Raw genomic sequence first — 25,567 nt, 5'->3', positions numbered from 1 at the left:
CTACTTATCACCGGCCTGTTACCACCGGCATGCACATGTGCGCCGGCAGTAGCAAAAAATGGTGCGCCAGCAATAGACTATTTCCTAGTAGTGACATGGCCACGCCTAGGCGCTCAGGCTGGAGGACCTTTAGTCCCGGGTGGTAACACGAACCGGGACTAAAGGCCCTCCACGTGGCCGTGCCCAGGCGCTCAGGCTGGAGGACCTTCAGTCCCGGGTGGTAACACCAACCGGGAGTAAAGGTATTTTTTCTATTTTTTTTTTGAATTTTTTTTTGAATCTCAGGCTGAAGGACCTTTAGTCCCGGGTGGTAATACCAACCGGGAGTAAAGGTATTTTTGAATTTTTTTTAGAATTTTTTTTAGAATTTTTTTAGAATTTTTTTTGTTTTCGATTTTCAAATCTTTGAATTATTTGACAATTTAATCTCTAATTACCCCTCCTCACTGCCCCAGCCCCAGCCCTCATTCCAAATCGTCTAACTTTCCGGCCGGTTACCCATCCTCTCACTGCTCCAGCCCCAGCACGTTTAACTTTCCAGTTCCCTCTCCCCTAGCTTCCAAGTCTGCAGTTGTTGTTTTCTTGACAATAGTAAGCTATCAATCATATTAACCCTTAGGTCTTGATGTCACATGATTTAATTTTTTAAATTCCAAACAATTATTAAAATAAACAACAATGATAAACAAACAACAATGATTAATTAAAGAACTCAAAAAAATTCAAAAAAAAGGCAAAAATTTCAAAAAAAACTCAAAAATTGTCAAAAAAAAATCTAAAATAATACAAAAAGTTCAAAATAATTAAAAAATAACCTAAACAACAAAAGAAATTCAAAAATTTCAAAAAAATCATAATTTTCCATTTTTTCTGGCAAAACCTAAAATCTTCCTGCTTTCATATTTCCCTTTGGAATTTTGAGGATCTAAAAAAAGCCAAAATGGCCGAAGGCCGTTGAAATCAGAGAGAAAATTTTGAGACGCACATTTTGATAGGTTATAGATTTTTTCCGACATCTTATGCAACCAGAAAAGCTGTTTTACCGAGAAATAAACATTTTTTGCAAAAAAAACTCGAAATTCAAATTTGTTAATTTTCTCTAATAGTAAGTTGCATAACAAACATGAATCTCAAAGGATTTGAATTTTTGAACTTTTTATCATTTTCGTTTATTTTTCGCAAGACTAAAAAAGGCAATCCACGGGGAGGTGAAGGGTGAACGGCCAAAATTTGAAAAAAAAATTCTTTAGTCCCGTCTAAAGGTCTATCATTAGTCCCGGTTGGTGTCCAACCGGGACTAAAGGTGGTGTGTGTGGGGGCCAAAATCTGAAAAAATAATAGTTTTAGTCCCGTTGGTGTCTCCAACCGGGACTAAAGATAGACTGGGACTAAAGGTTTTGGAGCCTGCCGCTGCCTGGCACAACCCCTTTAGTCCCGGTTCGTGACACGAACCGGGACTAAAGGTCCCGTTGGCCGTTGGAATCGGAGCATTAGTGACGGAAGCACTATTCTCTACTAGTGATAGTTAATCCCGCCAATCTGGCCTTTAGCTCGATGGGGAATTGATATAATCGGACAGCTACCCGTTGCCCCATGAAGCTTTCGCTACGCTGTCGTGGCGGTGGAGTAACTCTCCAAATGGGTTGAAGCTATGCCGTTAGTAAGGATAACATCAAAGAATGTTCAGAAATTCTTGTGGCAAAATATCATATGCCGCCTCGGATACCACGCGAAGTGACGGTTGACAATGGCACACAATTCGACAGCGAAGGGTATAGGCAATTTTGCGAAGACCTAGGAATCAAGGTTCACTTCGTTTCAGTATACCATCCTCAATCAAATGGAGCCGTTGAAAGGGCAAATGGCATAGTCTTAACTGGCGTTGCAAGAAGGCTACAAGGTTTGGCGAAGGGAAAATGGGTTGAAGAGTTGTCGAAGGTTTTATGGTCAGTAAGAACAACAGTAACAAGATCAACCGGGTTCACGCCATTTTGCCTTTTATTTGGCGAAAAAGCGATGACCCCGGAAGATTGCAGGAACAAGTCATTCCGAGTCAAACAGGAAGACGACCCAATCGAAGAAATGACATCGAAGGATGCATTGGAAGAGACAAGAATGAAAGCCGTATAAAATTTGACTAAGTATCAAGAGGAAACCAAAAGATGGCGAGATAGAAAAGTACTCCCGAAGGAGTTTTTCCTAGGAGATATAGTGCTGCAAAGGCTTCCAAACGCAGCAACCATTGGAAAATTACAGGACTGAAGGGATGGTCCATTCGTGATAAAAAGTTCAACAAGGCCTGGGTCTTATCATCTGGAAACCCTGGAAGGGAGCGAGCTTCAATTCCGCATACCTGGAATGCTGACAATCTTCGCACGTTTTTTGTTTAAACAAGGATGAAGGGGGTTACCTTCGCAACAACAAGCGTTGTACCCATAGATAGATTATCTTCATGCAATGTTAGAATAGTTTTAAATTCAAAAGTATGTACGGGTGCCGCACTCTTTTCCTCACAAGGGGAATCCTTCGTAGGGTGTGAGGTTTTTGATGAGGCAGATACCTTTGTAAACCCAGTGTGGTAAATAATTTTATCCCTAATCGAAGCCTGAGCATTTGTGGAATCAGCACACAATTCACCGTCGAAGTGTATGAACCTTTGATGGAATGATGCACACTGATCGACGGCGGAAGGCGGGGCCGAAGCCTCGCTAGAAAAGTCACAGTACTGAGTGCCTTGGCGTAGCAGACACTGTACCATTTGACTTCGCACGGGTATAAAACCGTTTTCTTCGGAATCCTGTATATTTTGGTTCTCAAAACAAATCCCTCACTATTAAGATGTAATATTCATTAAATGCATCATTTCATTCGCATATTCGTTCGACGCATGAAAAGTCGAAGTGCTGGTCGACCTCCAAAATGAAGTGTTTGGTAAATACCGCATATACAATTTTTTAATGCTGAAGTTAAAATTTAACATCAGGTAGTCAATAAAGTAAACTCAAACGGAAGTTGTATGCTTCGCTCTCAACATGAGTTTATATTCAATAAGGAAACTTTCGCTAGATCTAGCAATCCATTTTATAAGTCCCCCAAGTCCAGCGTCCTTAAGCGAGGGAGCAGCCACTAGTAGAAACAAGGGCTTTGGTTTTTTGCCCCAAATGGCTTTTGCACCGGATTTGGTACGAACCGGTGCTAAAAGGGGTCATTAGCACCGGTTGGTGGTGCGCAGCCGGCCGAGAGACCTTTTGCACCGGTTCGTGTTACGAACCGGTGCAAAAGAGCTATCTTTTGCACCGGTTCGTAACACAAACCGGTGCAAAAGCTTCGTCGCCAGGCACGTGTCAGCCGAGGAACCTTTAGCACCGGTTCGTGTTACGAACCGGTGCAAAAGATAGACCATTTGCACCGGTTCGTAACACGAACCGGTGCTAAAGGTCCCCAGCCCTATTTCAGCTCAGCTACCCGGCCAAACAGCCCACTCCACTTCATTTTTGCTAGGAGAAGGTGTGTGTGTTGAGTGCTAGCTTGCATTTCTTTGGCATGCAAACAAGGTGCTCGATGAAATGTCTGAGAGAATGATTTCGCTTGATTTTACACAAAATAAAAATGAGATGAGGTGCCGGAGCGACACTTAAGCTTTCTCCTCTTTCTTTCCCTCCTCGATCAAGGTTTAAGCAACAACTTAACCCTTTCATTTGTACGGTGCTAATTTCCACTATTTATAAATATTATGATGTTTTGTAATTGTTTATTGATAAACTTAATTAATTATTTGATGTAGATGAACCGGCGGCAATGGATGTACGTTGACCGACGTCTACCCGAGTTCAGATCGGGCCTGGAAGAATTTATCCGTGTGGCTCTGGCAAACCCACAGGCGGATGGTTTTATGTGTTGTCCATGTGTTGATTGCCATAACTTGAAGCAATACCCTGAATGGCAAGTCATTCACTCACACCTGCTTTGGAAAGGTTTCATGCCCAGCTATAATTGTTGGACCAAGCATGGAGAAAGAGGGGTTATGATGGAAGACGACGAAGAAGAAGAAGAGGATGATGATATGTACCCTAACTACGGTGATACTGCAACAGGGCATGATGAAGATGAAGATGCAGGAGGAGGTGATCAAGATGAAGAGGCATCAGATGAGCCCGTTGATGATGATCTTCGTCGGGCCATCGCCGATGCACACAGAGATGCAGAAACAGAAAACGAGAAGCGAAAGTTAAAGGGCATGTTAGATGATCACAAAAAGAAGTTATACCCAAATTGCGAAGATGGCAACACAAAGCTCGGTGCCACCCTGGAGTTGCTGCAATGGAAGGCAGAGGCTGGTATATGTGACAAGCCATTTGAGAAGTTACTGAAAATAATGAAGAGGAGGTTTCCAAAGAATAACGAATTGCCTGACAGTACGTACGAAGCAAAGAAGGTTCTCTGCCCTCTAGGATTAGAGGTGCTGAAGATACATGCATGCATTAATGACTGCATCCTCTACCGCGCTGAGTATGAAAATTTGGAAAAATGTCCGGTATGCACTGCACTTCGGTATAAGATCAGGCGAGATGACCCTGGTGATGTTGAGGGCGAGCCCCCTAGGAAGAGGGTTCCTGCCAAGGTTATGTGGTATGCTCCTATAATACCACGGTTGAAACGTCTGTTCAGAAATAAAGAGCATGCCAGGTTGTTGCGATGGCACAAAGAAGACCGTAAGAAAGACGAGATGCTGAGACACCCCGCTGATGGGTCGCAGTGGAGGACAATCGATAGAGAGTTCCCGGATTTTGCAGATGACGCGAGGAACTTAAGGTTTGGCCTAAGTACAGATGGAATGAATCCTTTTGGGGAGCAGAGCTGCAGTCATAGCACTTGGCCTGTAACTCTATGTATCTATAACCTTCCGCCTTGGTTGTGCATGAAGCGGAAGTTCATTATGATGCCAGTGCTCATCCAAGGCCCAAAGCAACCCGGCAACGACATTGATGTGTACCTACAGCCATTATTTGAAGAACTCTTACAGTTGTGGAGCAAACCAGGTGTACATGCATGGGATGAGTACAAACAGGAGTCATTTAACCTACGAGCGTTGCTTTTCGTGACCATCAATGATTGGCCTGCTCTTAGTAACCTTTCAGGACAGACAAACAAGGGATACAATGCATGCACGCACTGTTTAGATGAGACCGAAGGTGCCTATTTGCATAAATGTAAGAAGGTTGTGTACCTGGGGCATCGTCGATTTCTTCCAAAGAGGCACCCCGTCAGAAAGAAAGGCAATCATTTCGGAGGTGAGGCAGATCGCCGGGTGAAGCCTGAACTCCGTACCGGTGATGCTTTACTTGATATGGTCAAGGACCTAAAAGTAATCTTTGGAAAGGGTCCTGGCGGCCAATCTGTTCCGAATGACGACGTTACCGGACACGCACCCATGTGGAAGAAAAAATCTATATTTTGGGATCTACCCTATTGGAAAGTCCTAGAGGTCCGCTCTTCAATCGACGTGATGCACGTGACGAAGAATCTTTGCGTGAACCTGCTAGGTTTCTTAGGCGTGTATGGGAAGACAAAAGATACACCAGAAGCACGGGAGGACCAGTATCGTATGAAAGTCCCAAAAGACAAGCAAGAACAGGATTACAAGGATACAGGGAGTCGCTTAAGTCCTACCAGCTACGCTCTTACCAAAGCAGAGAAGGATATCTTTTTTGAAGTCCTTTACAGTATCAAGGTCCCGTCTGGCTTCTCCTCCAATATAAAGGGAATTATAAATATGGAGAAGAAAACATTCCAGAACCTGAAGTCGCATGACTGCCACATTATTATGACGCAGTTGCTTCCGGTTGCACTGAGGGGGCTTCTGCCGGAAAATGTTCGAATACCCATTGTGAAGCTATGTGCATTCCTTAATGCGATATCTCAGAAGGTAATCGATCCAGCTAGTCTTCCAAGGTTACAGAAGGATGTGGTGCAATGTCTTGTTAGCTTTGAGTTGGTGTTTCCACCATCTTTCTTCAATATTATGACACATCTCCTGGTTCACCTTGTCGAAGAGATTGCCATCCTCGGTCCTGTCTTTCTACACAATATGTTCCCCTTCGAGAGGTTCATGGGGGTCTTAAAGAAATATGTTCATAACCGTGCTAGGCCGAAGGAAGCATCTCCAAGGGCTATGGAACAGAGGAGGTCATCGAGTTACGTGTTGACTTCATTCCCGACCTTAAGTCGATTGGTGTTCTGAATCGCGACACGAGGGGCGACTAAGTGGAAAAGGCACGCTAGGAAGGAAATCAATGATATGTAGGGACGGCATTTCTTTCACTCAAGCACACTACACAGTTCTACAAAGTTCCACCTTGGTGGCCCCGTATATCACTGATCACAAGAATATTGTGCGCTCGTAACATCCGGGGCAGTCTCGAAGACTGGATTACGCATAAACATATGCGAGACATTCGCGGTTGGCTCCGAGAACATCTCATTAATAACAACAGTATTGTAGATCAGTTGTACATGTTGGCTGGGTCACCATCTTCGACTATAGTGACTTTCCAGGGGTACGAGATAAATGGAAATACCTTCTACACGTTCGCCCAAGATAAAAAGAGCACCAACCAAAACAGTGGTGTCCGCATTGATGCAACAAACACTAGCAGTGGCAAAAAGGACACATATTATGGTTACAGAGAGGAGATATGGGAACTTGACTATGGACCTTCTTTTAAGGTCCCTTTATTTCGGTGCAAATGGTTCAAGCTGGATGGAAAAGGGGTAAAGGTAGACCAGCTGTACGGAATGACAACGGTGGATACCAACAATCTTGGTTACGAGAGACGAACCATTCGTCCTAGCCAATGATGTGGCTCAGGTTTTCTATGTGAAGGACATGTCCTCTAGACCGAATAAAAGAAAACATAAGGAAACGAGCTCATCCGATGAGCCAAAGCGTCACATAGTTCTTTCAGGGAAAAGAACCATCGTGGGAGTCGAGGACAAGACGGACATGTCAGAAGATTATAATAAGTTTGCTGAAATTCCGCCCTTCACAGTGAACATTGATCCAACCATCGCGTTAAATGGTGAAGATACTCCATGGTTACGGTCGAAGCGATCATAATGTATTAATTATTATCATGTACCTTGAGCTCATATTGTGAAGCGTTTGTTGTGATATGTATCCGTAACATTGGTCGTTTTAACTAAATGCAATTATCCAAGTTTATTATTTTTGTAGATACACATGTTTGGAAATTTATCCTCACCTACTGGTTGTTGGGTGTATAGTAGCAGCTTCCGAGCGGGACTTGCGGGAAGAGTTACTCGCGGCTTTGGAGGCATTGTGCAATGGGCTAGGGTTCAGTGATGAGTGAAATGGGAGACACGGGGGAGTACTATTTATAGAGGGCATTTAGGCGGGAAATCTCCGCGCTGGGCGTCGTGGAGGGAAAATGTCAAGTGCGGCGTCGTGGCGGGAACATATCCCGCGCAGCGTCGTGGCGGGAAAATGTCCAGCGCGGCGTCTTGGCGGAAACCCGCGCAGCGTCGTGGCGGGAAATGTCCAGCGCGGCGTCGTGGCGGGAACATATCCCGCGCGGCGTCGTGGCGGAAACCCGCGCAGCGTCGTGGCGGGAACTCGATCCCGCGCGAAAGAGAGAAAAAAAGGCGGGAAGAATGCAAAATTTTCAGCCAAAATTGGGGTCTTTTGCACCGGTTCGTGGCTGGAACCGGTGCAAAAGACTCTTTTGCACCGGTTCCAGCCACGAACCGGTGCAAAAGACCCCAAATACTTAACTGTGCGCGCGCCCCTCTTCTTCCCCATTCGCGCGAGGAGAGCTTGGACGCCGGCAGGCTGCCAAAATCGCGCCCGCCCGCCCGCCCGCCGCCCGCCCGCCGTCCGCGCCCGCCCGCGTTGTCGCCCGCCGCCGGCCGCGCTGCCCGCCGTCGCCGCCCGCGCCCGCCGCCCGCCGCCCGCGCCCGGCTCCTCCTCTTCCTCCTCCGGCCACACCGCGCCCGCCGCGCCGCCGTCGCCCGCCGCGCCGCCGTCGCCCGCCCGCCCGCCGTCGCCCGCCGCGCCGCCGCCGCCCGCGCCCGCCGCCCGCCCGCGCCGCGCCGGCCCTGCTCCTCCTCTTCCTCCTCCACACCGCGGCCGTCGCCCCGCCGTCGCCCGCCGCCGCCGCCCGCCCGCCGTCGCCCGCCGTCGCCGCCCGCCCGCCGTCGCCCGCCGCCGCCGCCCGCCCGCCGTCGCCGTCGCCGCGCCGCACGCCCTCAGGTGAGCAGCGCCGCCCGCCCCTGCCCCCTCTTTTTTTTTTTTTTGTTAGTTTTTAGTTAGGAAAATTTAGTTAGAAATTTTAGTTAGAAATTTAGTTAGAAATTTTAGTTAGAAAATTTAGTTAGAAATTTTAGTTAGAAATTTTAGTTAGAAAATTTAGTTAGAAAATTTAGTTAGAAATTTTAGTTAGAAATTTAGTTAGAAATTTTAGTTAGGAAATTTAGTTAGAAATTTTAGTTAGGAAATTTTAGTAGTGTTAGAAATTTTAGTTAGGAAATTGTTAGAAATTTTAGTTAGAAAAAATTTAGTGTGTTAGAAAAAAGTTAGTGTGTTAGATGTGTTAGGAAATTTTAGTTAGAAAAAATTTAGTGTGTTAGATGTGTTAGGAAATTTTAGTATGTGTTAGATTTTAAATATGTGTTAGAAAAAATTAGATGAAATATGTAAGTACTTTATTTTAGATGTGTTAGAAAAAAATTAGATGGAATATGTCAGTACTATATTAGTATGTGTTAGAAAATTTTTAATTACTTTGATTCATATTCATAAGTACTTTATTCAAATTCAATATTATATTTGTTAGTTTGCATACGATGCCGCGGCCTCCGCGTCCTGGAGCTAGGACAGTTTTAGAGGAGATGCAGCAGATGGGGGAAGTCCGGGACTGGGCTCCGCCGGGGTGGCACTGGGAGGTGTTATCTTCCGGGGCGCGCACCTTGGTGCGGAATCCGGGTCCCGTCGTCGACCCGGATATTCTCTGGTGGAGGTCCTATGGGCCACGTTCGTTTCAGAGGGAGCCGGCCCCGCCGGAGGAGGTAGCTCAGCGCATTGAAGCGGAGGACCAGCACGTTCGCCGTTACATGTATGCGTTAGACAACATGTATAGGGGCGGATGGAGCGTTATGCAGGGATCTCATGTTAGCTATGCTCCCGTTGTTGTTCCGTGGCTTTGGGGGCACACCCAGCGCGGCTCAGGACCCGGTCGGCGCCCTCTAGGACCCGGTCTGCGCGGTTGAGTGTTTGTAGTAGTGATTGATGTATTATCGATCTATGTATGCATGTAACTGCACTATCTGCTTTCAGCACTATTATTGATCATGTATTGAGCATTATTCTTAATTACTTGTAAGTCTTTGCAGAAACTTGTAAGTCTTTGCAGAATAATCTAGCTTCGTTGTGTTTATAGCATTAGAATAACTTTTAAGTCTTTGCAGAAACTATGGAAAGAGACCTAGAACAAGAATACCTCGTCGAGGAGATTATCCGTGATGATGACGATATCACCTCTCTTTACCTAAACCAATCCGGCGAGGGAGACGAGCGAACCCGAGGAGACGGCTCTGATGAGGAAGATGATCAAGACCACCGTGGAGACGGCTCCGGTGAGGGAGAAGGTGACGACTGCGAGGGAGAAGCTCACCACGTCGAGGTGTATATATATTAATTAACCAAGCCTACAGATATGTGCATATACATATATTAACGTTGTTTCTTCTTTTAGACCTCCCAATCAACACACTCTACTGGCAGAACTAAACGAGGCGCGGCCAGAAAGATGGAAGAGCATGAAAGGTGCATCATCACGGAAATCGCTATAGACGGCGAACCGATTTCTCCCAAGGATCACGCAAAAAAGTTTGTAAGTCAATGCGGAGTTATTGTTAGGGACACCATCCCGATCACCACTCAAGAATGGAAGAAACCTTCAAAGGAGGACAAAGGAGTTACTTACGTCGATACGAGATCCAAAAATCTGATGTTTAGGAAACTCATGGTAAATTTCACTACAGTTCTATGGCGAAAGGAATTCATTGTGATTCCGGGTTGGAAGGCGCCAACAAGGTCTCCACCGAGCCAGCATTCTCCACCGATGCAGCCGTCTCCAGTGCGTGAGCCTTCCCCGCCGGCGCGTGAGCCTTCCCCGCCGACGCGTGAGCCTTCTCCGCCGCCGCGTGAGCCTTCTCCGCCGCCGTGTGAGCCTTCTCCGCCGCCGCAGCCCAAGTCTAAGAGCAAAATTAGGCGGTCCGCTACGACACAGCTGAGTCGTAACAGATCACCGAGACGCAAACAAGAGCCCCTCCCAAGAGTGCCTAAGGTTCCTCCCAAGAGACCTTATGACTATACAGTTGAGGAAAATGCCAAGATCGTAGCTGAACAACACAAGCAACAAATGTTGAAATTGAAAAAGCCCCAGCTTGAGCCGGAGCCAGCTATATCTCTGGAAAAGAAGTTGAAACTGCTGAAGAACCTTCATCAACCTGAGCCAAGTCTTTCATCGAACTATGACCGGTCTATTCGCAAGTCAAATGTGTTAGCAAAAGAGCGGTGGGAAAAAAGTAAGGTAGATGGGAAACCAGTTCCCCAGCTTGGAGCCCAGAAAAACTCCTGCCCCCCGCTCCAAGTGTATCCCGATGTCCTAGCGTGCCTTGATCCAACGATGGTAAAACTATACAAAGATGAGGCAGATGCGGCCGGTATGAGTATTCCTGAGTACTTAAGCCGCATCGAATTCATGGCCACGGACGATGTCCAATTAGCATACCATTACACATACGGGGAACCTCTTGTCAGAGCTGCGGAGTTGCCTAATCTATCAACACAGCTGCGAAGACTACATAATTGGTACTTGGATGCATGTAAGGACGGCCAGAACTGGATCATGGTGGCAATAAGAGATGAGCACTACGGGCGAACTGACGTGATGAACATCGAATTTTGTGAATTATTTCAGTTATTCAACCAAGACGCCCTCGACAAATCTCTGCTGAGTGCATACTGTCTGTAAGTATTATTTATGTAATTAAGTCTCTACCGCGACTCGTCCATTATTGCTAGCATATAACCATACTCTCAATGTATTATGCAGAATGAAGATTCGCGAATGCCGCAAGGGGCAAATCTATGATCTTGGGTTCGTTGACCCATATACCGTGAATGGGTATACTGTCGACAACTCTCCCAAGGACACGGAGAATAACTTGGTATATGTCTTAAGGAAAAACTCATACAAAAGGGCAATACTATTTCCTTACAACTTCGCGTGAGTGTTACTGTCTTCACACATTAAATCTTTTTCGCTTACTCCATGTGTTAAGTGTAATTGATGAGTTATGCATATATATGTGTGTCCGCAGGTTTCACTATATCCTGCTAGTCATTGAACCCGACACCGGGATAGTAGAAGTCATGGACTCGAAGAGTAAACCCCTTGAGGCGTGGGGGGACATGGCTGATATCCTCCTCAAGGCTTGGAAACGGTTCACCAACAAGTCTCCGGGTTTAAAGAATAAAGAACTTCGAATAAAACATGTACCGGTAAGTACTACTGGCTAGGCCGCGCATCTCTTTGATTGTAGTTTCAATACCATTATTATCATCCTTGATTATATATATATTATTTTGATTGAACTTTGTTCTCGTAAAGTGCTTGAGGCAGGAGGACGGGAATAATTTATGCGGGTTCTACGTTTGCGAGTTCATCCGCCAGAATACCCACCATAAGAGGGACATTTTGGAACAAGTTCATGTAAGTAATTAAACAACATTCATGGCTTTATTTTATCGATCACCTTGTGTTTCATTCACATACACACATATATATATACTGACCATCGTACCTTCTTCAAATTATTAGATCGAACGGTTGCGGGATGGTCTTCTAGCAACAGAGCGTGTACGAGCAATTCAAGAAGAACTGGCGGGGTTCTTACTTGAGCAAGTCATAGCTCCAGATGGAGAACACTATGTGGACAACCGCCAATATCAATGTTGATGTAGACATATATATATGCATGAACGTGTGTCACTTTGATCGATATATGTAATACAATGGTTTCCTATATATATATTTGAATTGTCTGCATTAATATTATACCGTGTTTCGAATGGGGCAGAGTCTCTGCCGCGGCAGCATTTTAGTGCAATTCCCTGCCGCGGCAGAGTCTGCCGCGGCAGGGAAGGGCATTAAAATGCTGCCGCGGCCCAACCCTTTTGCACCGGTTCGTAATACGAACCGGTGCAAAAGCTTCCCCGCCGAGCGCCCCACAGCCGGCCACGTGGAGACCCCTTTAGCACCGGTTTGTAAGCCAACCGGTGCAAAAGGGGGGGGCCTTTTGCACCGGATGGTTTGCACCGGTTGCCCATCCGGTGCATATGGCCTTTAAAAACCGGTGCAAAAGAGCAGTTTTCCACTAGTGAGCGGCCGAAGAACCAACGTTCTCGAAGGTCTTGCTCATAGTTTTGATGGCTGAAACAGCAGTCGGCTCCAAGATTTCTTGTTGTTTCTTGGTAATGACACTGAGAGCTTGCTTCGCCTCCTCCAACTCTTTGAGAAGTCGTTGGTTTCCTTCTTTTTCAGATTCAAGAAGATTTTGAAGCACTACCACGTTAGCTTCGGAATCTCTTACATTTTTGCAAAGCGCAGTGACTTCTTCATCCAGCCTAGCCTTGTCTGAAAGAAGTAAATCTTTCTCTTTCTCGAGTTCTTGCGAGCGCTGAACATCTAGTTGCATTTGCTGGGCGTGCTCTCTTTTTCTTTGGCTTCGGCTTCTTTTGCCAGCTGAGCAAAATATATGAAATTTTAATTCCTTCGGTAGCTTGAGCACGTCCTTCGGCCTGCGCCACTTGCCTACGAAGAGCACGAGACAAAAGAAGACTCTGCAAAAAAAACGGTGATGTCAACTAAAAGCAAGAAACAAAACTAAAGCGATAAAAAAGGGAGTAAGTAAAAATAAAGTTAGCCGTGTGCATCTTATTGATGCAGAGGCTGGGGCGATGCTCCCATATCGAAAAAAAAAGAAAAAATAATTACCTTCGCTTTTGCAACATCGAAGGCGTCAAGTAGATCGGTGGGATCCTTCTTCGCAAGCCTGATTTTGAGCTCAGGGGACATAATGCTGTGAAGTATCTTTTTGGCATCCCTCACTTGCCCTGAGTCCGGTTCGAGCGAAGCAAGATCAATAGCTTCGGCCTTAATCGCTCTGGCGTCATGAAAGAGGCCCAAAGACGCCAATCCTTTTCCACCAGAGCGATGCGGAGTAGGCGAAGCAACATTTTTATCTTCGCTATCAGAAGTCTCCTGGCTTTCGGAAGAGCTGGAATCCGACGTACTAGATGCTTCGGAACTGGAAGATGATGAGCGTGAAGATGATCCGGCTGCGCCTCTTTCAATTTCTTTCACCCCTTCGGATTTCTCGGAGTCCTCCTCCACAACGACATGCTTGTCCCGTGAATCGGTGTCTTCATCATCGCTAATGATGACCATAGGAATAGAAACATCACCAACTTCTGGAGATTTAGGCGCAGCACTATTCTTTGGCGACGCTTGCCAAAGGGGGGGCTGAAGCTATGGCCTATGGCTTTTGCCTTTCCTTGGTCTTCGCCCTTGGTCGCCTCATCAAAGATGGTTTTTAGTAAACCACTAGAAGCAACCTTCGCCACCCTATTCTTGTGACCGCTCATTTTAAACCTATGGCCTTGGCAAATCGAAGGTTTCGTTGCCACAGAAGATTCTTGACCTTGCTTCTTATCGGTGATTAGTCCCTCGTTTCCGGCAACAGCCTGCGGACTTCGAGGCTTCTTCTTCGGAACACAGGAAAGTGAACTCTCAGACCTTCTTTTGCCCCGGTCTTGGGCGCTGGAGGCTTTGCTGGATTCAACGGCGCCTGTTGAGGACTTTGGAGGCATGGGCCTATCTTCGTAGTCAACTCCTCGCAGGTCGAAAATCCGGTTCTACCGGCGACCAAGATCTTGATCAGCACAGAGTTGAGCTTCGCTAGGGGTAAATTTACCGAGAAGATCTTCAACTTCGGCCTCGACCCTAAAAACTGTTCACACTAGTGGAAAACTGCTCTTTTGCACCGGTTTTTAAAGGCCATATGCACCGGATGGGCAACCGGTGCAAACCATCCGGTGCAAAAGGCCCCCCCCTTTTGCACCGGTTGGCTTACAAACCGGTGCTAAAGGGGTCTCCACGTGGCCGGCTGTGGGGCGCTCGGCGGGGAAGCTTTTGCACCGGTTCGTATTACGAACCGGTGCAAAAGGGTTGGGCCGCGGCAGCATTTTAATGCCCTTCCCTGCCGCGGCAGACTCTGCCGCGGCAGGGAATTGCACTAAAATGCTGCCGCGGCAGAGACTCTGCCCCATTCGAAACACGGTATAATATTAATGCAGACAATTCAAATATATATATAGGAAACCATTGTATTACATATATCGATCAAAGTGACACACGTTCATGCATATATATATGTCTACATCAACATTGATATTGGCGGTTGTCCACATAGTGTTCTCCATCTGGAGCTATGACTTGCTCAAGTAAGAACCCCGCCAGTTCTTCTTGAATTGCTCGTACACGCTCTGTTGCTAGAAGACCATCCCGCAACCGTTCGATCTAATAATTTGAAGAAGGTACGATGGTCAGTATATATATATGTGTGTATGTGAATGAAACACAAGGTGATCGATAAAATAAAGCCATGAATGTTGTTTAATTACTTACATGAACTTGTTCCAAAATGTCCCTCTTATGGTGGGTATTCTGGCGGATGAACTCGCAAACGTAGAACCCGCATAAATTATTCCCGTCCTCCTGCCTCAAGCACTTTACGAGAACAAAGTTCAATCAAAATAATATATATATAATCAAGGATGATAATAATGGTATTGAAACTACAATCAAAGAGATGCGCGGCCTAGCCAGTAGTACTTACCGGTACATGTTTTATTCGAAGTTCTTTATTCTTTAAACCCGGAGACTTGTTGGTGAACCGTTTCCAAGCCTTGAGGAGGATATCAGCCATGTCCCCCACGCCTCAAGGGGTTTACTCTTCGAGTCCATGACTTCTACTATCCCGGTGTCGGGTTCAATGACTAGCAGGATATAGTGAAACCTGCGGACACACATATATATGCATAACTCATCAATTACACTTAACACATGGAGTAAGCGAAAAAGATTTAATGTGTGAAGACAAGAACACTCACGCGAAGTTGTAAGGAAATAGTATTGCCCTTTTGTATGAGTTTTTCCTTAAGACATATACCAAGTTATTCTCCGTGTCCTTGGGAGAGTTGTCGACAGTATACCCATTCACGGTATATGGGTCAACGAACCCAAGATCATAGATTTGCCCTTGCGGCATTCGCGAATCTTCATTCTGCATAATACAGTGAGAGTATGGTTATATGCTAGCAATAATGGACGAGTCGCGGTAGAGACTTAATTACATAAATAATACTTACAGACAGTATGCACTCAGCAGAGATTTGTCGAGGGCGTCTTGGTTGAATAACTGAAATAATTCACAAAATTCGATGTTCATCACGTCAGTTCGCCCGTAGTGCTCATCTCTTATTGCCACCATGATCCAGTTCTGGCCGTCCTTACATGCATCCAAGTACCAATTATGTAGTCTTCGCAGCTGTGTTGATAGATTAGGCAACTCCGCAGCTCTGACAAGAGGTTCCCCGTATGTGTAATGGTATGCTAATTGGACATCGTCCGTGGCCATGAATTCGATGCGGCTTAAGTACTCAGGAATACTCATACCGGCCGCATCTGCCTCATCTTTGTATAGTTTTACCATCGTTGGATCAAGGCACGCTAGGACATCGGGATACACTTGGAGCGGGGGGCAGGAGTTTTTCTGGGCTCCAAGCTGGGGAACTGGTTTCCCATCTACCTTACTTTTTTCCCACCGCTCTTTTGCTAACACATTTGACTTGCGAATAGACCGGTCATAGTTCGATGAAAGACTTGGCTCAGGTTGATGAAGGTTCTTCAGCAGTTTCAACTTCTTTTCCAGAGATATAGCTGGCTCCGGCTCAAGCTGGGGCTTTTTCAATTTCAACATTTGTTGCTTGTGTTGTTCAGCTACGATCTTGGCATTTTCCTCAACTGTATAGTCATAAGGTCTCTTGGGAGGAACCTTAGGCACTCTTGGGAGGGGCTCTTGTTTGCGTCTCGGTGATCTGTTACGACTCAGCTGTGTCGTAGCGGACCGCCTAATTTTGCTCTTAGACTTGGGCTGCGGCGGCGGAGAAGGCTCACACGGCGGCGGAGAAGGCTCACGCGGCGGCGGAGAAGGCTCACGCGTCGGCGGGGAAGGCTCACGCGCCGGCGGGGAAGGCTCACGCACTGGAGACGGCTGCATCGGTGGAGAATGCTGGCTCGGTGGAGACCTTGTTGGCGCCTTCCAACCCGGAATCACAATGAATTCCTTTCGCCATAGAACTGTAGTGTTCTTGGCCTCTCCCGGCTCTAGCAAATCCCCTTCACCGGCAGGGTGGACAAGCCTCGGCGGCCCATACCCATCCATAACTTGATCCACCCCGGCAACAGCGTATCCAGGTGGAACCGGCTTGAAGTGATATCTTTGATCAGGTACCGGCGGTAAGACATAGCCGATCGCCGCCTTGAGCGTTAAGTAGCCCATCGTTTGGAAATGTAGCTCACAAGGTGTCGACTCTGTGATAAAGTCCACAGGGTAGAGATCAGAAGGCATCTGCGGATCCACAGGGGAGGGAGGAGCCATCTGCGGATCCACAGGGGAGGGAGGAGCCATCTGCGGATCCACATCTGCATCATCACCAGGCAGCTCCGTGGAAGCCACGCTGCTCTTCCGCTGAGATCCCTGGCCGGTAGCATCGAATGCAACTTCTTCTATCCGCGGATTAGGTTGAGGTTGGGTGACTGTGACTGAGCCTGACATTATCATCCTCACTTGCTCCTCTAGCTTAGCAACGCGTTCTTGAACCACATCCTTTTGCCTCTGACGGCTTCTATCCGGATATTTCTTCGTTTCGCAGAAACCCAATACACCACGGCTTGCCACCTGATGTGGTTCGTGTTCGTCCTGAGTGTTCAGGATTCCCAAGGGCGCGTGTGAGCTGGTCCTTCTCTCTTTCGGGACGGAACTTCCCCTCTTCAACTTCCTTTGCAGCATTTCTAAAGGCTTCGATGGGAAGTGGGTTTTCCCGATGTCTTTGTGTATATATGCAGAACCCTTGTGCGTCCAACGTGCCCCCATGCGCGTAAAACCAATCCCTTGACCGCTGGTTCCATTTCCGTACCTCTGGCTGGATCCCGTTCTTAATTAGGTCATTCTCCCATTTCTCCCACTTAGGTCTGCCAGCCTTGTAGCCTCCTCGCCCCATGGTATGGAAGTACATCTTATTAGCAGCATTTTTCTTGTTGGTGTCTGACCTTGTCTTTGCCCTCTCCGATGTCTTGTACTTCACAAATGCCTCCCAGTGATCTTTTATCTTCTCATAGGGGCCCTTGAAATCTGGAGTCTTCTTTTTCTTGATAAAGGAGTTGTCCAATTTCTTCTTGTAGTCGTTGAACTGCGTTGCCATCTTCTTAAGAGCCCACTTCTTGACTCTTCGTTGTATGCTATTCAGCTCGGGATCCTCAGGGTCTGGCCTTTTATTATCACTATCAGAGTCAGCTGGCTCCGGAAATGTGAAATTTACCATGAGTTTCCTAAACATCAGATTTTTGGATCTCGTATCGACGTAAGTAACTCCTTTGTCCTCCTTTGAAGGTTTCTTCCATTCTTGAGTGGTGATCGGGATGGTGTCCCTAACAATAACTCCGCATTGACTTACAAACTTTTTTGCGTGATCCTTGGGAGAAATCGGTTCGCCGTCTATAGCGATTTCCGTGATGATGCACCTTTCATGCTCTTCCATATTTACGCCGCGCCTCGTTTAGTTCTGCCAGTAGAGTGTGTTGATTGGGAGGTCTAAAAGAAGAAACAACGTTAATATATGTATATGCACATATCTGTAGGCTTGGTTAATTAATATATATACACCTCGACGTGGTGAGCTTCTCCCTCGCAGTCGTCACCTTCTCCCTCACCGGAGCCGTCTCCACGGTGGTCTTGATCATCTTCCTCATCAGAGCCGTCTCCTCGGGTTCGCTCGTCTCCCTCGCCGGATTGGTTTAGGTAAAGAGAGGTGATATCGTCATCATCACGGATAATCTCCTCGACGAGGTATTCTTGTTCTAGGTCTCTTTCCATAGTTTCTGCAAAGACTTAAAAGTTATTCTAATGCTATAAACACAACGAAGCTAGATTATTCTGCAAAGACTTACAAGTTTCTGCAAAGACTTACAAGTAATTAAGAATAATGCTCAATACATGATCAATAATAGTGCTGAAAGCAGATAGTGCAGTTACATGCATACATAGATCGATAATACATCAATCACTACTACAAACACTCAACCGCGCAGACCGGGTCCTAGAGGGCGCCGACCGGGTCCTGAGCCGCGCTGGGTGTGCCCCCAAAGCCACGGAACAACAACGGGAGCATAGCTAACATGAGATCCCTGCATAACGCTCCATCCGCCCCTATACATGTTGTCTAACGCATACATGTAACGGCGAACGTGCTGGTCCTCCGCTTCAATGCGCTGAGCTACCTCCTCCGGCGGGGCCGGCTCCCTCTGAAACGAACGTGGCCCATAGGACCTCCACCAGAGAATATCCGGGTCGACGACGGGACCCGGATTCCGCACCAAGGTGCGCGCCCCGGAAGATAACACCTCCCAGTGCCACCCCGGCGGAGCCCAGTCCCGGACTTCCCCCATCTGCTGCATCTCCTCTAAAACTGTCCTAGCTCCAGGACGCGGAGGCCGCGGCATCGTATGCAAACTAACAAATATAATATTGAATTTGAATAAAGTACTTATGAATATGAATCAAAGTAATTAAAAATTTTCTAACACATACTAATATAGTAATTGACATATTCCATCTAATTTTTTCTAACACATCTAAAATAAAGTACTTACATATTTCATCTAATTTTTTCTAACACATATTTAAAATCTAACACATACTAAAATTTCCTAACACATCTAACACACTAAATTTTTTCTAACTAAAATTTCCTAACACATCTAACACACTAACTTTTTTCTAACACACTAAATTTTTTCTAACTAAAATTTCTAACAATTTCCTAACTAAAATTTCTAACACTACTAAAATTTCCTAACTAAAATTTCTAACTAAATTTCCTAACTAAAATTTCTAACTAAATTTCTAACTAAAATTTCTAACTAAATTTTCTAACTAAAATTTCTAACTAAAATTTCTAACTAAATTTTCTAACTAAAATTTCTAACTAAATTTCTAACTAAAATTTCTAACTAAATTTTCCTAACTAAAAACTAACAAAAAAAAGAGGGGGCAGGGGCGGGCGGCGCTGCTCACTCGAGGCGTGCGGCGGCGGACGGGCGACGGCGGGCGGGCGGCGGGCGGCGGGCGACGGCGGGCGGGCGGCGACGGCGGGCGACGGCGGGCGGGCGGCGGCGGGGCGACGCGGGCGACGGCCGCGGTGTGGAGGAGGAAGAGGAGGAGCAGGGGCGCGGCGCGGGCGGCGGGCGGCGGGGGGCGGCCGGCGGGGGCGGCGGGCGACGGCGGCGGGCGACGGCGGGCGCGGGCGGGCGACGGCGGGGCGCGGGCGGGCGCGGTGTGGCCGGAGGAGGAAGAGGAGGAGCCGGGCGCGGCGGCGGGCGGCGGGCGCGGCGGGCGAAGCGGCGGCGGGCGCGGCCGGCGGCGGGCGACGGCGCGGGCGGGCGCGGACGGCGGGCGGGCGGGCGGGCGCGATTTTGGCAGCCTGCCGGCGTCCAAGCTCTCCTCGCGCGAATGGGGAAGAAGAGGGGCGCGCGCACAGTTAAGTATTTGGGGTCTTTTGCACCGGTTCGTGGCTGGAACCGGTGCAAAAGAGTCTTTGCACCGGTTCCAGCCACGAACCGGTGCAAAAGACCCCAATTTTGGCTGAAAATTTTGCATTCTTCCCGCCTTTTTTTCTCTCTTTCGCGCGGGATCGAGTTCCCGCCACGACGCTGCGCGGGTTTCCGCCACGACGCCGCGCGGGATATGTTCCCGCCACGACGCCGCGCTGGACATTTCCCGCCACGACGCTGCGCGGGTTTCCGCCAAGACGCCGCGCTGGACATTTTCCCGCCACGACGCTGCGCGGGATATGTTCCCGCCACGACGCCGCACTTGACATTTTCCCTCCACGACGCCCAGCGCGGAGATTTCCCGCCTAAACGCCCTCTATAAATAGTACTCCCCCGTGTCTCCCATTTCACTCATCACCGAACCCTAGCCCATTGCACAATGCCTCCAAAGCCGCGAGTAACTCTTCCCGCAAGTCCCGCTCGGAAGCTGCTACTATACACCCAACAACCAGTAGGTGAGGATAAATTTCCAAACATGTGTATCTACAAAAATAATAAACTTGGATAATTGCATTTAGTTAAAACGACCAATGTTACAGATACATATCACAACAAACGCTTCACAATATGAGCTCAAGGTACATGATAATAATTAATACATTATGATCGCTTCGACCGTAACCATGGAGTATCTTCACCATTTAACGCGATGGTTGGATCAATGTTCACTGTGAAGGGCGGAATTTCAGCAAACTTATTATAATCTTCTGACATGTCCGTCTTGTCCTCGACTCCCACGATGGTTCTTTTCCCCTGAAAGAACTATGTGACGCTTTGGCTCATCGGATGAGCTCGTTTCCTTATGTTTTCTTTTATTCGGTCTAGAGGACATGTCCTTCACATAGAAAACCTGAGCCACATCATTGGCTAGGACGAATGGTTCGTCTCGTAACCAAGATTGTTGGTATCCACTTGTTGTCATTCCGGACAGCTGGTCTACCTTTACCCCTTTTCCATCCAGCTTGAACCATTTGCCCCGAAATAAAGGGACCTTAAAAGAAGGTCCATAGTCAAGTTCCCATATCTCCTCTATGTAACCATACTCTGTGTCCTTTTTGCCACGGCTAGGGTTGGTTGCATCAATGCGGACACCACTGTTTTGGTTGGTGCTCTTTTTATCTTGGGCGAACGTGTAGAAGGTATTTCCATTTATCTCGTACCCTGGAAAGTCACTATAGTCGAAGATGGTGACCCAGCCAACATGTACAACTGATCTACAATATCGTTGTTATTAATGAGATGTTCTCGGAGCCAACCGCCGAATGTCTGCATATGTTTATGCGTAATCCAGTCTTCGATCGCCCCGGATGTTACGAGCGCACAATATTCTTGTGATCGTTGATATACGGGGCCACCAAGGTGGAACTTTGTAGAACTGTGTAGTGTGCTTGAGTGAAAGAAATGCCGTCCCTACATATCATTGATTTCCTTCCTAGCGTGCCTTTTCCACTTAGTCGCCCCTCGTGTCGCGATTCAGGAACACCAATCGACTTAAGGTCAGGAATGAAGTCAACACAGAACTCGATGACCTCCTCTGTTCCATAGCCCTTGGAGATGCTTCCTTCTGGCCTAGCACGGTTATGAACATATTTCTTTAAGACCCCCATGAACCTCTCGAAGGGGAACATATTGTGTAGAAAGACAGGACCGAGGATGGCAATCTCTTCGACAAGGTGAACCAGGAGATGTGTCATAATATTGAAGAAAGATGGTGGAAACACCAACTCAAAGCTAACAAGACATTGCACCACATCCTTCTGTAACCTTGGAAGACTAGCTGGATCGATTACCTTCTGAGATATCGCATTAAGGAATGCACATAGCTTCACAATGGGTATTCGAACATTTTCCGGCAGAAGCCCCCTCAGTGCAACCGGAAGCAATTGCGTCATAATAATGTGGCAGTCATGCGACTTCAGGTTCTGGAATGTTTTCTTCTCCATATTTATAATTCCCTTTATATTGGAGGAGAAGCCAGACGGGACCTTGATACTGTAAAGGACTTCAAAAAAGATATCCTTCTCTGCTTTGGTAAGAGCGTAGCTGGTAGGACTTAAGCGACTCCCTGTATCCTTGTAATCCTGTTCTTGCTTGTCTTTTGGGACTTTCATACGATACTGGTCCTCCCGTGCTTCTGGTGTATCTTTTGTCTTCCCATACACGCCTAAGAAACCTAGCAGGTTCACGCAAAGATTCTTCGTCACGTGCATCACGTCGATTGAAGAGCGGACCTCTAGGACTTTCCAATAGGGTAGATCCCAAAATATAGATTTTTCTTCCACATGGGTGCGTGTCCGGTAACGTCGTCATTCGGAACAGATTGGCCGCCAGGACCCTTTCCAAAGATTACTTTTAGGTCCTTGACCATATCAAGTAAAGCATCACCGGTACGGAGTTCAGGCTTCACCCGGCGATCTGCCTCACCTCCGAAATGATTGCCTTTCTTTCTGACGGGGTGCCTCTTTGGAAGAAATCGACGATGCCCTGTGTACACAACCTTCTTACATTTATGCAAATAGGCACCTTCGGTCTCATCTAAACAGTGCGTGCATGCATTGTATCCCTTGTTTGTCTGTCCTGAAAGGTTACTAAGAGCAGGCCAATCATTGATGGTCACGAAAAGCAACGCTCGTAGGTTAAATGACTCCTGTTTGTACTCATCCCATGCATGTACACCTGGTTTGCTCCACAACTGTAAGAGTTCTTCAAATAATGGCTGTAGGTACACATCAATGTCGTTGCCGGGTTGCTTTGGGCCTTGGATGAGCACTGGCATCATAATGAACTTCCGCTTCATGCACAACCAAGGCGGAAGGTTATAGATACATAGAGTTACAGGCCAAGTGCTATGACTGCAGCTCTGCTCCCCAAAAGGATTCATTCCATCTGTACTTAGGCCAAACCTTAAGTTCCTCGCGTCATCTGCAAAATCCGGGAACTCTCTATCGATTGTCCTCCACTGCGACCCATCAGCGGGGTGTCTCAGCATCTCGTCTTTCTTACGGTCTTCTTTGTGCCATCGCAACAACCTGGCATGCTCTTTATTTCTGAACAGACGTTTCAACCGTGGTATTATAGGAGCATACCACATAACCTTGGCAGGAACCCTCTTCCTAGGGGGCTCGCCCTCAACATCACCAGGGTCATCTCGCCTGATCTTATACCGAAGTGCAGTGCATACCGGACATTTTTCCAAATTTTCATACTCAGCGCGGTAGAGGATGCAGTCATTAATGCATGCATGTATCTTCAGCACCTCTAATCCTAGAGGGCAGAGAACCTTCTTTGCTTCGTACGTACTGTCAGGCAATTCGTTATTCTTTGGAAACCTCCTCTTCATTATTTTCAGTAACTTCTCAAATGGCTTGTCACATATACCAGCCTCTGCCTTCCATTGCAGCAACTCCAGGGTGGCACCGAGCTTTGTGTTGCCATCTTCGCAATTTGGGTATAACTTCTTTTTGTGATCATCTAACATGCCCTTTAACTTTCGCTTCTCGTTTTCTGTTTCTGCATCTCTGTGTGCATCGGCGATGGCCCGACGAAGATCATCATCAACGGGCTCATCTGATGCCTCTTCATCTTGATCACCTCCTCCTGCATCTTCATCTTCATCATGCCCTGTTGCAGTATCACCGTAGTTAGGGTACATATCATCATCCTCTTCTTCTTCTTCGTCGTCTTCCATCATAACCCCTCTTTCTCCATGCTTGGTCCAACAATTATAGCTGGGCATGAAACCTTTCCAAAGCAGGTGTGAGTGAATGACTTGCCATTCAGGGTATTGCTTCAAGTTATGGCAATCAACACATGGACAACACATAAAACCATCCGCCTGTGGGTTTTCCTGAGCCACACGGATAAATTCTTCCAGGCCCGATCTGAACTCGGGTAGACGTCGGTCAACGTACATCCATTGCCGCCGGTTCATCTACATCAAATAATTAATTAAGTTTATCAATAAACAATTACAAAACATCATAATATTTATAAATAGTGGAAATTAGCACCGTACAAATGAAAGGGTTAAGTTGTTGCTTAAACCTTGATCGAGGAGGGAAAGAAAGAGGAGAAAGCTTAAGTGTCGCTCCGGCACCTCATCTCATTTTTATTTTGTGTAAAATCAAGCGAAATCATTCTCTCAGACATTTCATCGAGCACCTTGTTTGCATGCCAAAGAAATGCAAGCTAGCACTCAACACACACACCTTCTCCTAGCAAAAATGAAGTGGAGTGGGCTGTTTGGCCGGGTAGCTGAGCTGAAATAGGGCTGGGGACCTTTAGCACCGGTTCGTGTTACGAACCGGTGCAAATGGTCTATCTTTTGCACCGGTTCGTAACACGAACCGGTGCTAAAGGTTCCTCGGCTGACACGTGCCTGGCGACGAAGCTTTTGCACCGGTTTGTGTTACGAACCGGTGCAAAAGATAGCTCTTTTGCACCGGTTCGTAACACGAACCGGTGCAAAAGGTCTCTCGGCCGGCTGCGCACCACCAACCGGTGCTAATGACCCCTTTTAGCACCGGTTCGTACCAAATCCGGTGCAAAAGCCATTTGGGGCAAAAAACCAAAGCCCTTGTTTCTACTAGTGTCAAATCATTTCAAATGTTAAAGCGAAGCAGAAATATAAAAAAAATCAGACGCAATCGGAGCAAAAATGAAATATACCTGTATATCCTTCAAGCTTCAAACAAGGACGCCACAACCCTTCGGGTCCTTTCGGTCCGAAGGAAGGAATAGACTAGCCTGCGCTTAATGGCCATACGCTAGCCGCCACGAATTCTTCGACGAGATCTCGTGTACTTAGATGCTTCGCACACCTTATGAAAGCGTCGAAGGATTCCTGTTCGGAGGCACTCAACTGCACCGAAGGACATGTGACGCCTTTTACCTCTAAACACTTCGAAACCAGATAATCCTTCTTGGCGACCTTATGGTAAAACTAACACATCGTCCAGTCCTTCGATATTTGATAACCGGAGGTGACTGCAGGGGTAAGAATTCCTGGTCAGTATGCGAAGTTAATGCAACCATATTGAGCTTCGCTTTGTACACTTCATGAGAAGATAATCTTCGACGGATGATGAAGTTTATCGGCTGCAGCGAAAGCCCTTGCCGAAGCCTTCGCACCTTCAGAACGAACCGCCCAGGCTAAGAATCTGAGTCGAAGAATTGCGCTTGGTGTCAGCTGGTGTAACGTGACGTCCCAAAACCGGTACCCTGCGGATTCCAGCGATCCCGCCAAAATCCGCAAGATATCGATTCTGAGACGCCCTCCTGCACGACGTGCGTGACGAAGCACACACGTGATGCAAGAGGAATTAACACATAGTAGTAATCATTACAACAGGTTTACAATAGAGCCAACAAGAGACATATATATACAACAACGTCTCCAACGAGTCAAGAATACAAATATACAATACAAAGATCCAAGTTACAAATAAAGGAATACAGCGTCCGAGTACGGACAAGAGTGTTGAATATAAATAAACTGCCTAGTCTCTTTCCATCAGTTCGGACTTTTGGTT

The 25,567-nt window shown here is 47.0% G+C and overlaps 2 protein-coding genes, 1 long non-coding RNA gene and 1 pseudogene across 3 annotated transcripts; 3 read left to right on the top strand and 1 right to left on the bottom strand.

The window, feature by feature from the left end:
- The window catches only part of LOC139831180 (uncharacterized), a 43,054-nt pseudogene that overhangs the window by 5,580 nt on the left and 11,907 nt on the right, over window positions 1–25,567 (top strand).
- LOC139831160 (uncharacterized) lies at window positions 3,191–6,241 on the top strand. Its single transcript, XM_071820519.1, has one exon. It carries the CDS (start codon window positions 3,785–3,787, stop codon window positions 6,239–6,241), a length of 2,457 nt encoding a protein of 818 aa, XP_071676620.1. The 5' UTR covers window positions 3,191–3,784.
- Window positions 11,142–11,784, top strand: LOC139830946 (uncharacterized). The gene is made up of 3 exons (XR_011744490.1): window positions 11,142–11,309; window positions 11,404–11,584; window positions 11,694–11,784. It is a non-coding gene; the product is annotated as an uncharacterized lncRNA (long non-coding RNA).
- Window positions 12,460–24,561, bottom strand: LOC139831159 (uncharacterized). The gene is made up of 2 exons (XM_071820518.1): window positions 22,560–24,561; window positions 12,460–12,896 (listed from the first exon to the last, which is right to left on the bottom strand). Exons 1-2 carry the CDS (start codon window positions 23,965–23,967, stop codon window positions 12,460–12,462), a joined length of 1,845 nt encoding a protein of 614 aa, XP_071676619.1. The 5' UTR covers window positions 23,968–24,561.

The sequence above is a fragment of the Lolium perenne genome, chromosome 5 (assembly GCF_019359855.2).
Source record: "Lolium perenne isolate Kyuss_39 chromosome 5, Kyuss_2.0, whole genome shotgun sequence".
Taxonomy (NCBI): domain Eukaryota; kingdom Viridiplantae; phylum Streptophyta; class Magnoliopsida; order Poales; family Poaceae; genus Lolium; species Lolium perenne.
Note: the sequence above shows the minus strand (reverse complement) of the source record. Positions and strands in the feature narration are given on the sequence as shown.